The following is a 12,840-nucleotide window of genomic DNA, read 5'->3' as shown; positions in this document are numbered from 1 at the left end:
AGACCTAGGGGTATGCATTTCTAACAAGAAACCCAGATAATTCTGATGAACAAGGTTGTGGACTTCTTTATGAAAAACACGGGACTAGAAAAAATATGTGTGAGCTCTTTCTGTTAGCGGTGGCAGACATCCAAGTTACCCTGAGTTACCAGAGGCGAATCCGTATGGGTCCACAGCAACTTCAGTCCTTGCCTCCTCAGAAGAAAGAATTCAATTGAGGGGCAAAAGCAGAAGAGACCAAGGCATTTTGGAGCAGTGGTGGGATTTTATTTTAAAAGGCTTTAGAATAGGAAAAAAAAAAAAGAAAAGAAAAAAAAAAAAAAGGAAAAATTCACTGGGTGGAGACCTAAGTGGGCCACCTGAAGCTCCAAAGGAGAAAAAAGAGGCATTTAACCATTGATCCTGGGACTTATCGCTTGTCCTCTTTTCCATGATTCTTTCCCTTAGTGTGGAATTTCTGCATCTGCAGTGCTCTTCCTTACCCTTTGGATTAGAACTCACCCATCTGAGGCTTTCTTCCTTTTTCAGGTGGAGTGTGCCGGAAGTCATCACTTCACCAGTTTGTCTCTTAAACATGCATCCCAGGAAGTTGCTTCTCCGTGGTGCCTGCATTCAAGTAACACTTTTTAATGTTAACAGGTGTGGGATCATCAGGGAGGTTGCCTCTCCCTGGTTGCAAGAATTATCATTTTTTAGAGAAGGCAAGTATGATATCGTGTAATCATCACATTCATTCCTAGTGAGTGTGTCAGACCTCTCTTGCCCCGCTCATTGCTATCTAACTACCTGTAATTTTCAACAGCAATTTTTCTTTTTTGGGGGACTTTCTGTTCACCTTATCTTCCAAAGTAGTAAAAATAAGACAACAAAAACTACCACCTCAAATTTTTCTGGATTATCCAGCTTTCTACTTAAAGGAATTTGCATTGTCAATATGCAAACATCTACATGTGCAAAAACCATGTAATTTCATGAGTTAAACATTTTTATAATATATATATATATATATATATGTATTTTTAATGTTTCGTAAACAAATATGAGCTCAAAAAGGAATAAAAATCCAAAAAAATCAACATTTTACTGTGGAATTAATTGAGTTCATGTCAAAATGTAGTTAATATTAATGTATTACCTTATTCATTGTGCTAAATTTGATTCTCTTGAGATTCTCTTGAGATTTATGTACACATTATTTAAGACAGCTTTTCCTGCATAACTGCATATTATTTTTCCTGGAAGAAAAAAACTTGGAAGAAAGAAATTTTAAAAAGGAGCACTCATTTCCTGGGTTAACACCAGGGGACATAATCGCACACACAGGAGAGATACACCTAGTCAAACCTTTGAGGAAGATGGAAGCAGGTATCTCACACCAATTAAACCACATTATTATTTTCTTTTAACATTCTCATCATTTTCACATAATGCTGAAATAAATAGAATACTGGAATTATTACACATAAAAGTAGAGGAGTCAAAATTTGTCTAGAAAAAGAATAACACAGTAGTTATACCGATTCACTGTGGCTGACTTGTAAGCCTGACCAATGGTGCTTTTGCAATGCTATTTTCTTCATAACATTCTTAGTTATATAACAACTATTAACAATTTAAAAGAAATATGAGAGTTTCTTTCAAAATAATAGATTCCCTTTTTGAATGATGGTTACAGATTTCTCACCTTCAACTGGAGTCAACAGAGATCCATACCTACTCATAGCGCCCAACGCTACAAATTCCACTTTGGAATCTAAGTTTTATTTTGACACATAATGGTTGTCACATTGAAATTTTCTTTAGCTTTTCTCTCACTTTAATTAAGTGTCTTTGTTAAGAGATATACCTCTTATCAACAGCAGCTGGGCCAAGCTTCCTCGGAACAGCTCTTTCTTCCAAAGAAACACACACAGGATTCATAAGGAAATAATTCTTTCCTCCCTCCTACTCTTTCTCATCTCCCATCACCTTCATCTGTCCTCCTCTTCCTTCTCCTCTTCTTTGATAACTTGCAGAATGGCTTGGTTAAAAGAGGAATATGAAAGCTAAGAAGTGTCAAAAAACACAGCAAAAGTAAGACAGCATTTCATTTAAGTAAAACATTCCCTTCTTAATGGATTCCTCTAAAATAAATGTTTTGAAGTAGATTTTGCTTCCTGTGTACAAAGGAAAATTGTTGAAGGCAAGGATGAAAGAGGGCATTTGAAAAGAGTTAAGTATTGTTTTGGCTTTGGCACTTAAAAGTTTATTTCACATAAAATCTCAGATGTTCCCTAGAACATTCTGAATACAAAACAAAACTATGCACTTGGTCAGCGGATATAATCACCTGCCATACTGGTAATTATCAACTTATATGTGGTGGTTGGGCTCTCTCAATGCAGCCCTCCTATAAAAACCAATGGTTTAATTAGATGAGACACATCTATCTGAATTGGTTTGGCTCCTGATTTTGGTTAGCACGCTTTCAGGCAAGTGAGGAATACCTGTATTTCATTTTTAAACCTGAAAAACAAAGATAAACTTCTTGGTAAGAAATTTAAATGTGAATAAAAAATATCAGTCCATAACATTTTAAAAGGAAAATATCTATCAATCATGGGAATTATTTACTCATCTTAAAAACAATTTCTTCCCTTGCTGTTTTCTCCATACACTTCCAGAAACCCAAAATTTAGTTGGTATATTTTAAAATTGCATTGTACAGATAACTTTGTGAATTAAATTTGTCTTTATTTATCATACAGTCTAGCTCTACGAATACTTTTAAGCTTTAAAAATTAAAGCTTATATTCAAGAAACCAGTTTCCATGCTCTTTCTTATTTTTATCAGCACCCAGGAAGGAAGCAATATGAGCTGTGTGCACTCTACACTGAAGCAATGGAGAATTTGATTTGACATACCAAAAATCCTGCATTGGTGGTAGATATCATGGTAACTCTGACTCTACATATGAAATCATCTTACAATAATGAGATCATTTCAAATTACTCAAAAATATTCATAAAGTCTACTCAGTGGATGACAAATCAGTACCGGGCATTAGTCCCAGTCCAAACTGGGCTGACTGTCTCATAGTTTATAAAATCATAATCCCCAGTTCTATATGCTTACTATTGATCAGTAGTTAATACCATCTGCCATATATTTAATACTGGCAGTACCACAATAATTTATTACCATTAGATAATGAAATGTTAGTTTTAAATATTGTGATAAAATTTCTTATGTGTGTGATTATAAAACAATATTCTTTTGGAGGTGAATTATAATTTGAAACTAGAGATTCAAATACTACATAACTTGACTGTATCACTCTAGTGCTAATAATTATTTATATAGATATGTGTGTGTATAGATATACAAATTTATATATACTTAGTTTTTTTTTAGTGAAAAAAGAACAAGGATTTTTGTGCATGTAACACAAGCCTAAATTTGAGAGGAATAATTCAACAAACATTTTTACCCCTTAGATTATCAAGTCTATGAACTCATTCTTAGTTGGTTGATTCACTTTTGGTGTTCAAGTCTGTGGTTGCTGTTATACTGACAATTTCTTTAAGACAAGCTTACACTTAAGATGTTACATCACATCAAATCACTAGCTAACAACATGACTTCTTCTGTGTCAGAGGTATTGGAACAAGGCACTGAGCATTGTATAAGATGACACATCAATAGAAAAGATTGTAAACTTATTAAAAGCTTTGCAATTATTTTAAAGCAAAGAAATGTTTATCATAAACAACTTGTACCTAACTTATACAAAAAGGCTTCATGATGTGAAATTGGCATTCCAGAAGAAAAGTGATTTTTAAGAAATTTAACAATTTTCTAGATTAAAATCCACAAATTAATCAATATACATTGTCTTGCATCCATTAACTACTGAGAAAACACATTTACTTCTCTATTGTATCTTTGCTTGAGAACCTGAAGCAATCTAACAGCTTCATAATGTTTTCCAGATAAGATCAGTCTTGAAACTATTATGACCAAATTATTATCTCTAAGAACCAAGTTGTTTTATATTGAAACCCAAAATTCCAGTCTCGAGAAAAGGAATTCTGCATTTACCAGGAAGAACTATCTGGGATTTTGATTGTAGTTGAATGTGTCAGGAATAAACCTCTGCTATGATCCATTAACACTTTAATGTGTGAGTTTTCTTATGTCATCTGATCTTGGCAATTCATTTGCACATTTTAAAATGATAGGATATACAGGGCTCAGTCAGCCTCTTTGATCCCTTTCTTTTGCCCCAACATTTTCTTAATGGGGAAGGAGGTATCAAATAACCCAAGAGAAGACCATAAAAATAAACAGACGCACTGGAAAGTGATGGGACAGCCCAAGGCCAGTGTTTCTTACTAAACTGCAAGACTCCATAATTTCCCAGTATTCTGATTCTACCTGCAATTTCAACAGTCATTTACAGCACCTCAGAAAACAACATCTGGAAAGGGCCCAGCCAATGAAGCAGAGAAGTAGTACATTTCCAACATCACAAAGTTGGCCTCTATAAAAGTGTATAAAAACTTTGAGTTAAAAAAAAAAGGGGGGGTAATATTGACACATGGCTTCTGACCTCTGGCCCTAAACCCAGAGGAAAAAGTGAAGTAAGGCAGACCACCTGCTGCTTCCTCATTACGCTGATTAGATTGTTGATTTAGCCAGCTGTGCTTTGTTTTCCTCAATCATGACATGCTTGGCAAATTCATTAGAATTAATTCCCAAGTTCTCTTTTAATTTGTTGAGCTCAAAATCATGGAGAATCTTGATAGTCATTAACTTTTCTCGCTTGATTCTCTCCACAACATCTTTTGGAACATCAGGTATCATCCAGGCCAGCAAAATTTAACTAAAAACACAACATGCTAGAGGAAATATAAAGGAAAGATTAGATGCTGTTAGAGGTGTCACATGTTCAGCAGAAAGTCTTTAAAAATCATTTCACTTATTTAAAAAACTGCTCAACATATGAGGTAGAAAGGCAAGCAAGGAGATATGGTCCCTGTCCTAGAACTTTCACACAAAGATCAACATTAAACAAATAAATATATACTTAAATATGTAACTAGCAATATTGCAGTTGAACATGATTATTGAATATACTCTTTATCACTGCTCCTTCCTGAAAAGCTGGTACAATATTTATAAAGGAATTAGATATAAAGGAATTAGACTCAAAAGACTGAAAAAGGCTAGCAAACTTGCAAATGATGATGTGGTGACTGACAGTGGAAACCAAAAAGACAAAAGCCAATTTTGTTTTAGATTGTCAGAAAAGTTCAGGAAAGAAGGCAATAAGGACTTTTGAAGGTATTAGTGTGAGTTGGAGTTGAAAACAAGAGGATTAGATAAAAATTCGCCTAAGGAGCACTTGAATTTTCGGAGCCTTTCTCCCATCTGTATCCAGGTATTCTTTTACTCCATACTATACCCTGGAAGCAGCTGAAGAGTTTATTTTCTGCAGAAATTATACCAGAAAGCTGTGAATCCAGGGGCACCAGACACAGTGGATGTATGAAAACATATTGAAAAGAAAAAGTAAAAACAGTGAAATTCAGCACGATGAACTGTGAGATACTTAGTCCCCGCTACCTTGCTCAGGTCTTAGAACACAGGCAGCCACAAAATATCTCAGTAGGCAGATTTAAAGAGTTTTCTCTGGGAAAAGTAACTATTCTGTAAAAGCAGAACTGTGGATATCAAAATTTTGTAAGGATCCAATGAAAATGTCAGCTCACTACCTTATCAACCTATGGTGAAACCCACCAAGTGACATCACTCCTGTTTGCACAAAATGCTTAAAGTCAGCTTTTCACTGCCACACTCTTAAACATGAGCAGAACCACCAAATATGTAGGAAAGTCTCTGACGTGGAAAAAAAAAAAAAAAAAAAGAACCAGATATAAGGAAAGGAGTAAAATAAAAAAGTAGAATTTTAAAAAATATATTAATCCAGGTTTTCATAGAGGAGAAAACAAATAATTAGAATTTCAAACTAGGAAGTGTAAATTTGAGTAACAGCAGTTCCAGAGACACAGCAAAAAGAAAGAAAAAAATTTATCAAAGAAATTATGCCAGGAAATTGTCTCAACTTGATGCGTAAGTACGTTTTTAGATCTAAGGGGCTCAATGAGTGTTTAAAACAATGAATGTTGACAAATAGCAAAGAACCACCTTGCGAAGATTCATAAAAACGGGGCTAGTGAGAGAATCCTACAACCTTATTGATTTTAAAAATAGATAATACACACAGACTGGGGAGTCAGAATAGTATTGCATTTTGTAGCAATACTGGAAGCTGAATGAAAATGAAGCAATGTCTTCAAAACTTCAGGAATATCAAAATAATGTTGATTAAAATTTTTTCAAGAAAACAACTTTTAATTATAAATTCTATTCCAAATAATCACATGTAAGGAAAGAAAAGAAATTTTCGATATTCAATTCCTCAAAATGGACAGCCCATAATTTTCCTCAGATATTACTGGAAGATGTGCTTCACCAAAATAAGTTAGTAAACCAAAAATGTGAGAAACATAGATTGCAGAAAATATAGTCTCCAATAGAAGACAAGATGAAGAGAAGTCCCAGGATGATGCTTGGTGGGAGTCTGCAATTATTACAGAAAAATTAATATAAATAATAAATAAATTAAAACAAAAGAATTCCTGAAGTAATTTACTGGCTGAAAGGTGATCTAAACTTCTGATGCAAAATGTTGGAATGAAAGACTGATAACTTCATAAAGAACTAAGAGACAGAGGGAGAAAAGAAAAGCAATATTATAATAGAAATATGTTCAGAATGTAAGACAGGAAACAGATGTGACTAATATTTATAAAGTCATAATTTATAAACCCTGACTATTGTATTTATATAAAACATCTTACTCAAAACTCTGATGGACAGAAATATTTCAGAATTGAGATTAAATATCAAAAATATGTAATTTAGTGTATAAACAGCAGGGTCTCAGGTGGCACTCTGTATCAAACACTTAAATATTTCTGCAGCAAAGTAAATGAAGAGTCACTCTAAAAATAATAAATAAAAGCTATCAATAGCCTTAAATTAGATCATATATTGCTGCTAAATAAGTTATCAAAAATACTTCCTCTTTCCTGAGGTTTTGAATTTCAGAATAAGACAAAAAAATGCTTTAACTATTGAGCGGTAGGAGAAAGATAAAGTTTTTTTTTCCCTTCTCAAGGTTTTTTTTCCCTTCTCTCTTTCTCTCTGTGTGGGTGTGTATGTGAGAGATCTGCCAAAGTAGAATGTCAGTAATTGATACCTAAAACTAAAAACTAAAAATATATAACTGCGAAATCATGTTCTTTTGCCATACAAGGGTAACTACTAGAAGAATGAGTTTAAAAAGTTGAGATGTTTAATTTGGATATTAGGATTTTAGGGTAGGCAGGAATATTATGTACGATTGCTCTTTTGTTTTTTTGACATGCAGAACTATTTGATTTTTAAAATTACATGTGAAACCTTGATAACAATAAAAACAAATTAAACAGAAACTGGTTGGAATGGCATGTTCTTGGGTTAGGATTGTCTTTTATTGGGCTTTATTCCAGGGTGAAAAAGTGCCTTTATTTTACTTTTCTTTCCCTGATCGGCCTTCTTGCCATATGATTTGTATCACTCAATTTGAAACTTTGTCCAATACTGCCTCTGTATTGGTTACCTTTTCTTCCATGCCTTATCTCTATAATTACACTAGACATTCCACAAGAGAGGAAGCATAAAAATAATAGATAGAGTATAAACTTGGGAGTGAGGCACATTTGGCATTGAGACCTAGCATTAATGTTAGTTAGTTAATGTTAAGCCAGCTACTTATTTTTGCTGAATCTCAGATTCCTTTTTCAAAGGTGAGCGATAAGGTCTAATTTACAATATTGTTATGATTTAATACAGCCTCTGGAACTAGTAAATAATAGGTACTCTGTAAAATCCGTGGGTTATTTCCCCTTTTCCTGACTTCAAGGGAAAAAGACCATATTTGTTTTCCTTTCCTTTCCTGTCCCCATGACATGTTCAACAGCAATAAGTGAGTAATAGGCAATCCATTGTACTGAAAATATCCCTAAGGTTTTTTATGACAACAGATACAATACTTCCTTCAAGACAATTTATTGAGATATTGTTGACTTTCTGATGAGAGGTTACCTTTGGAAATACCTGCCTAAAGAGAGAAGAGAGTAACTGGAATGAAAGTTAAGAACAGCTTACTTCCATAACAATGATGAAGGTCATCTTGGCAGCAAGGACATGCCAGAATTGCATATTATGAAAATACTTTTTCTCATCATCAGGAGGATATCTGTAATCTCTGTACCTGAAAAGTGGAAGTAAATGCAAAAAAAAAAAAATAGTTATAGCTTCACCTAGAGAGACCTAACATAATTTCTTATTATTTCTCTTAACAGACCTGTCTAGTTGATCAGAAAAATCAGGTCAAAGTTAATTGATATTATGAAACATTTATCTTTCTTGTTCACATAAAGTCAGGGTATATGCTACTTACATGCAAAAGAGATCTAAGAAGAAACACACAAGTGAAACTTCTCTCTTGCCCTTCAAAGACAAGTTTCTCAATTAAGTTATTCAAAATTTGCTGCTTCCACTTCCTCTTTTCCCATTCCTTAACACTGCCAATCCTTTCCTTCTGTCCTATCCTTAAATTGCAGGTATATATTAATCCTTCGATTTGACTTTCAAAAATAAGAATATTATAGGCCACTTCTATCTTCTTGAAACTCTGTTTTCTCTTGGCTGTTCTGATGTTGTATTGCTTTGTTTTTCCTAACACAATTCTGAAGTTTTCTTAATGTCCAACTTTGTGTGTTCATTCTCTTCTACAAAGTCACTGGATACTGGTCCTACTGAAATAGTTAGTCCAGCTAGTGGGTAATCACATCCAGAAATCTGACACCAGTAGCCATGCTCTTAAACACATTAGGCTATGATTTCATTATACTCAAATATGTAGTATAGCAATATAATAATGTCTGCTTGTCTTCCAATATTTTGCTCTTTTTTTTTTTTTGGAGTCTCAAATGAAACAGCTGGTTTAAATTAAGGGGCCTTGATAAGCATGTGTGTGTGTGTGTGTGTGTGTGTGTGTGTGTGTGTGTCTTTAAATTGTATGGTGAAAAGATCCCATAGTACATGATACACTGAGTGTAAAAACAATAGGTTCACATATGCAATTTTATATTCCCTATACAGAATAAAATCTTTTAGCAGGATAGGTGGTGAACTAATCATATAATTATATTGTTATTTCTCTCTCACACACTCTCTTTTCTGAGGACACAGATAAATTCAATTAAGTTAAATGTATATACAATATGACAATGTTGTATGATCTATAGATTATTGCAGCTTTGGACTAAGGGGCACTTGTTGGTGACAAACCCTTTTGATAAATTAGATAGTAAAAAAAAAATTTAAATTAATGTTATCTTTACCCATAATCTCTTAGTTTTTGCCATTTTACCTTTTCAAATCTGAATCATACAATGTGTGAATTCTAGAATGGATACACTTTATTTATACAGGATTTTTGTTGCCCTAAGAAAATCCTTTGTATTGTAAGACATAAAGGTAATAGATAACTTAAGAAATACACTTAAAGGATAAAACTAAAACTTAAACAAACAAACAAATCACCTGCAAGTGATGAAGTCTCGTTTTTCCGAAGGTGCAGTGTGGTTTGGAAAATCAGCTATCAGGAATACTGACAGGCTATTATTCACATATCCTGTCATAGGCTGCGTGGCATTTGTTGAGTAAGCATAGTAGTAAACTAGACGGGGAATGATGTCCGACGTAAATGCAACAATAAAGGCCTAAAGAATAAAAAAAGAGGAAGATCATGGGCTGCCAATTTAGTTTTAATAATGTCTGACTTGTACATCTCAGTACCATAAATTGTACAGATGCAAAATAATTAAATACTATTATAAATCATAGTAATATGCAAGTCTTTGTCCTGAAACACAAAACAGCTCATTCACAGTGTGTGATCAGTATTCCAGGATTTCATAGCTACAAAGTGGCTAAGTAGAGAGTCAGACCAAAATATATCTGTCTCCAAGAACCATGTTCTTTCCATCAAGCCTTGCTATTTCTTATATTTCTTATTGTTTAACAGCACAGTTCTACTATCCTTAACCAAATTCACTTTCTTAGACTAACCCAATGAGCTAGGACTGCAGGGTGTGTGTGTGTGTGTGTGTGTGTGTGTGTGTGTGTGTGTGTAAGAGATTAACAGGAAAGGAATGAAGAAACTGAATATCATGTGTTTGCAAATTTCTCACAGTTCAGTGCAATTAATTTCAGCATTTGATTCCACGGGAATGATATTTTCCCATCCTTTCCTAAGTTCTGGAATAGTATAAATAGCATATTTCTTCTAGGTTAGATATGTCCATTAAAAACCACCTGGCTCTGGCACCTGTATTTTTAGTGCTATGCTTTAAAATTCTAATGTAATTTCTATGGCTAATGGTCCATTAGGGCTTTCTATTACTTAGTGAATAGATCTGACAATTTTTGCTTTCGAAACAAGTGGTCATTTCAAATATATTTCAAAATTTATTGGAGTAAATTGGTACACAGCAGTCTCTCATACTTTTTTTTCCAGAGTTTTACTTACTTTGTCTAGCTCTTGATTTACTTAGGAATTATGTCACTTTTTGTTTTCTAATTTGATTATTTCTGATTACATCTTTATTCTTTTTTACTACTTTCTATCAATTTGATTTACAATTTTTGATAGTGTCTTAAGTTATATACTCAGCTCATTTTCCAGTCTTCTTTTAATAATTAAAATGTATGGCAATGGAGTTTTTTGTAATAGTGGTTTTGGCTCATTCCTATAGGCTTTCATTTAAATTAAGCTCTATGATTTCAATTATGTTTTCTCTTATATGAATCCTACTTAAAAGTATTAGATTTTCTTTTTTGATTATCTTACTATCAACTTCAATTTGTGAAGTATATTGTAAGTGAAAATGCATTGTAAACGTTATACTTTTGGAAATTTATTTTTCTTACATTTTAAGTGTTTCATAAACATAACAGGTAAATGTACATTCTCTGTAGTATACACATACAAATATAATCATTTTTTTAATTATTTTATCCAAACACATTATACTGTTACTTATTTTCTGTCTACTTTGTCACATGCTGTGAAACTGTGTCATACTTTAATGAGAGTAATTTTATAATTGTTCTTGTATTTCTAAGAGTTTGCATGACATCGGTTTTTCTATATTGGTCAGTGCTTAACAGTTTTGGGATGTTTTAGCTTTATAAAGTATCACCATGATGAAATCAATGTAAAGATTAAGCATCATTCGCATCTCCCCGTGCCCCCCAAAATGAAATACAAAGTCACCCCACCGAAATAGGTCCACTTACATTAGTTGCAACAGAAAGGACAGCCATTCCATAAAGAATGTCTTGCCAAACACCTATGCTATGAGCTTTAGAAGCTACAGTTCTCCTGTATTGAGTGGTAAGTTTCCAGGCATCCACTCGAATCTCTACAATATTATTTATGAGAGCAAGAAGAGGAGCCAAAGGAAAAGAGGCCACAAATAGTGTAACAAATCCAAATTGAATAACTGTAGAGAAAAGACAAAGGCATGAAGTCATTATTGTGAAGGAGAAAGACAAGAACACCCTGCCTAAATCCTGCTACTTCCTTCATTTTGGAGTGATCCACACGAATACGACAATTCAGGCTTCTGTCTGTCTGTCCAGTTCCTCCCCTCCACAGGGGACTCACCTGCTTGCTAGAACTGGAAGAAGAAACTGGATATGCATGGCTGAGTTCCTTCTTTGCTCTTCCTTTAGAAATATGCTTGTTAGAAGAAAATCTATTCCTCTTTGCCTTTTATTATGGGCTAAGTTTAGATTTATGCTTGTGTAGTCTTTACATTTGTATTAGCAATTTAGTGAGGTAACCAAGTTTTTCAATCTTGCTAGCCCATCTACTTTTATGTATGTATGTATGTATGCATTTATTATTATACTTTAAGTTCTAGGGTACATGTGCAAAACATGAAGGTTTGTTACATATGTATACATGTGCCATGTTGGTGTGCTGCACCCATAAACTCGTCATTTACATTAGGTTTATCTCCTAATGCTATCCCTCCGCTCTCCTCCTACCCCACGACAGGCCCTGGTGTGTGATGTTCCCCTTCTTGCGTCCAAATGTTCTCATTGTTCAGTTCCCACCTATGAGTGAGAACATGCGGTGTTTGGTTTTCTGTTCTTGCAATAGTTTGCTGAGAATGATGGTTTCCAGCTGCATCCATGTCCCTACAAAGGACATGAACTCATCATTTTTTATGACTGTATAGTACTCCATGGTGTATATGTGCCACATTTTCCTAATCCAGTCTGTCACTGATGGACATTTGGGTTGATTCCAAGTCTTTGCTATTGTGAATAGTGCCGCAGTAAACATATGTGTGCACATGTCTTTATAGCAGCATGATTTATAATCCTTTGGGTATATACCGAGTAATGGGATGGCTGGGTCAAATGGTATTTCTAGTTCTAGATCCTTGAGGACTTGCCATGCTGTCTTCCACAATGGTTAAACTAGTTTAAAGTCCCACCAACAGTGTAAAAGTGTTCCTATTTCTCTACATCCTCTCCAGCACCTGTTGTTTCCTGACTTTTTAAAGATCGCCATTCTAACTGGTGTGGGATGGTATCTCATTGTGGTTTTGATTTGCATTTCTCTGATGGCCAGTGATGATGAGCATTATTTCATGTGTCTGTTGGCT

General features: G+C 34.1%; 1 protein-coding gene across 1 annotated transcript in view; it reads right to left on the bottom strand.

Annotated features, from left to right (window-relative positions):
* Positions 1–1,112: 1,112 nt before the first annotated feature.
* The window catches only part of ANO5 (anoctamin 5), a 103,711-nt gene continuing 91,983 nt past the window's right edge, over positions 1,113–12,840 (bottom strand). The window contains 5 exon segments of the mRNA XM_017858470.1: positions 1,113–4,857; positions 4,860–4,881; positions 8,258–8,363; positions 9,701–9,879; positions 11,459–11,664. Coding sequence (XP_017713959.1) covers positions 4,661–4,857; positions 4,860–4,881; positions 8,258–8,363; positions 9,701–9,879; positions 11,459–11,664 — 710 coding nt within the window. The 3' untranslated portion in view covers positions 1,113–4,660.

This window comes from Rhinopithecus bieti, unplaced genomic scaffold (assembly GCF_001698545.2).
Source record: "Rhinopithecus bieti isolate Rb0 unplaced genomic scaffold, ASM169854v2 scaffold_2350, whole genome shotgun sequence".
Taxonomy (NCBI): Eukaryota; Metazoa; Chordata; class Mammalia; order Primates; family Cercopithecidae; genus Rhinopithecus; species Rhinopithecus bieti.
This window is presented reverse-complemented; position numbering and strand designations above follow the sequence as displayed.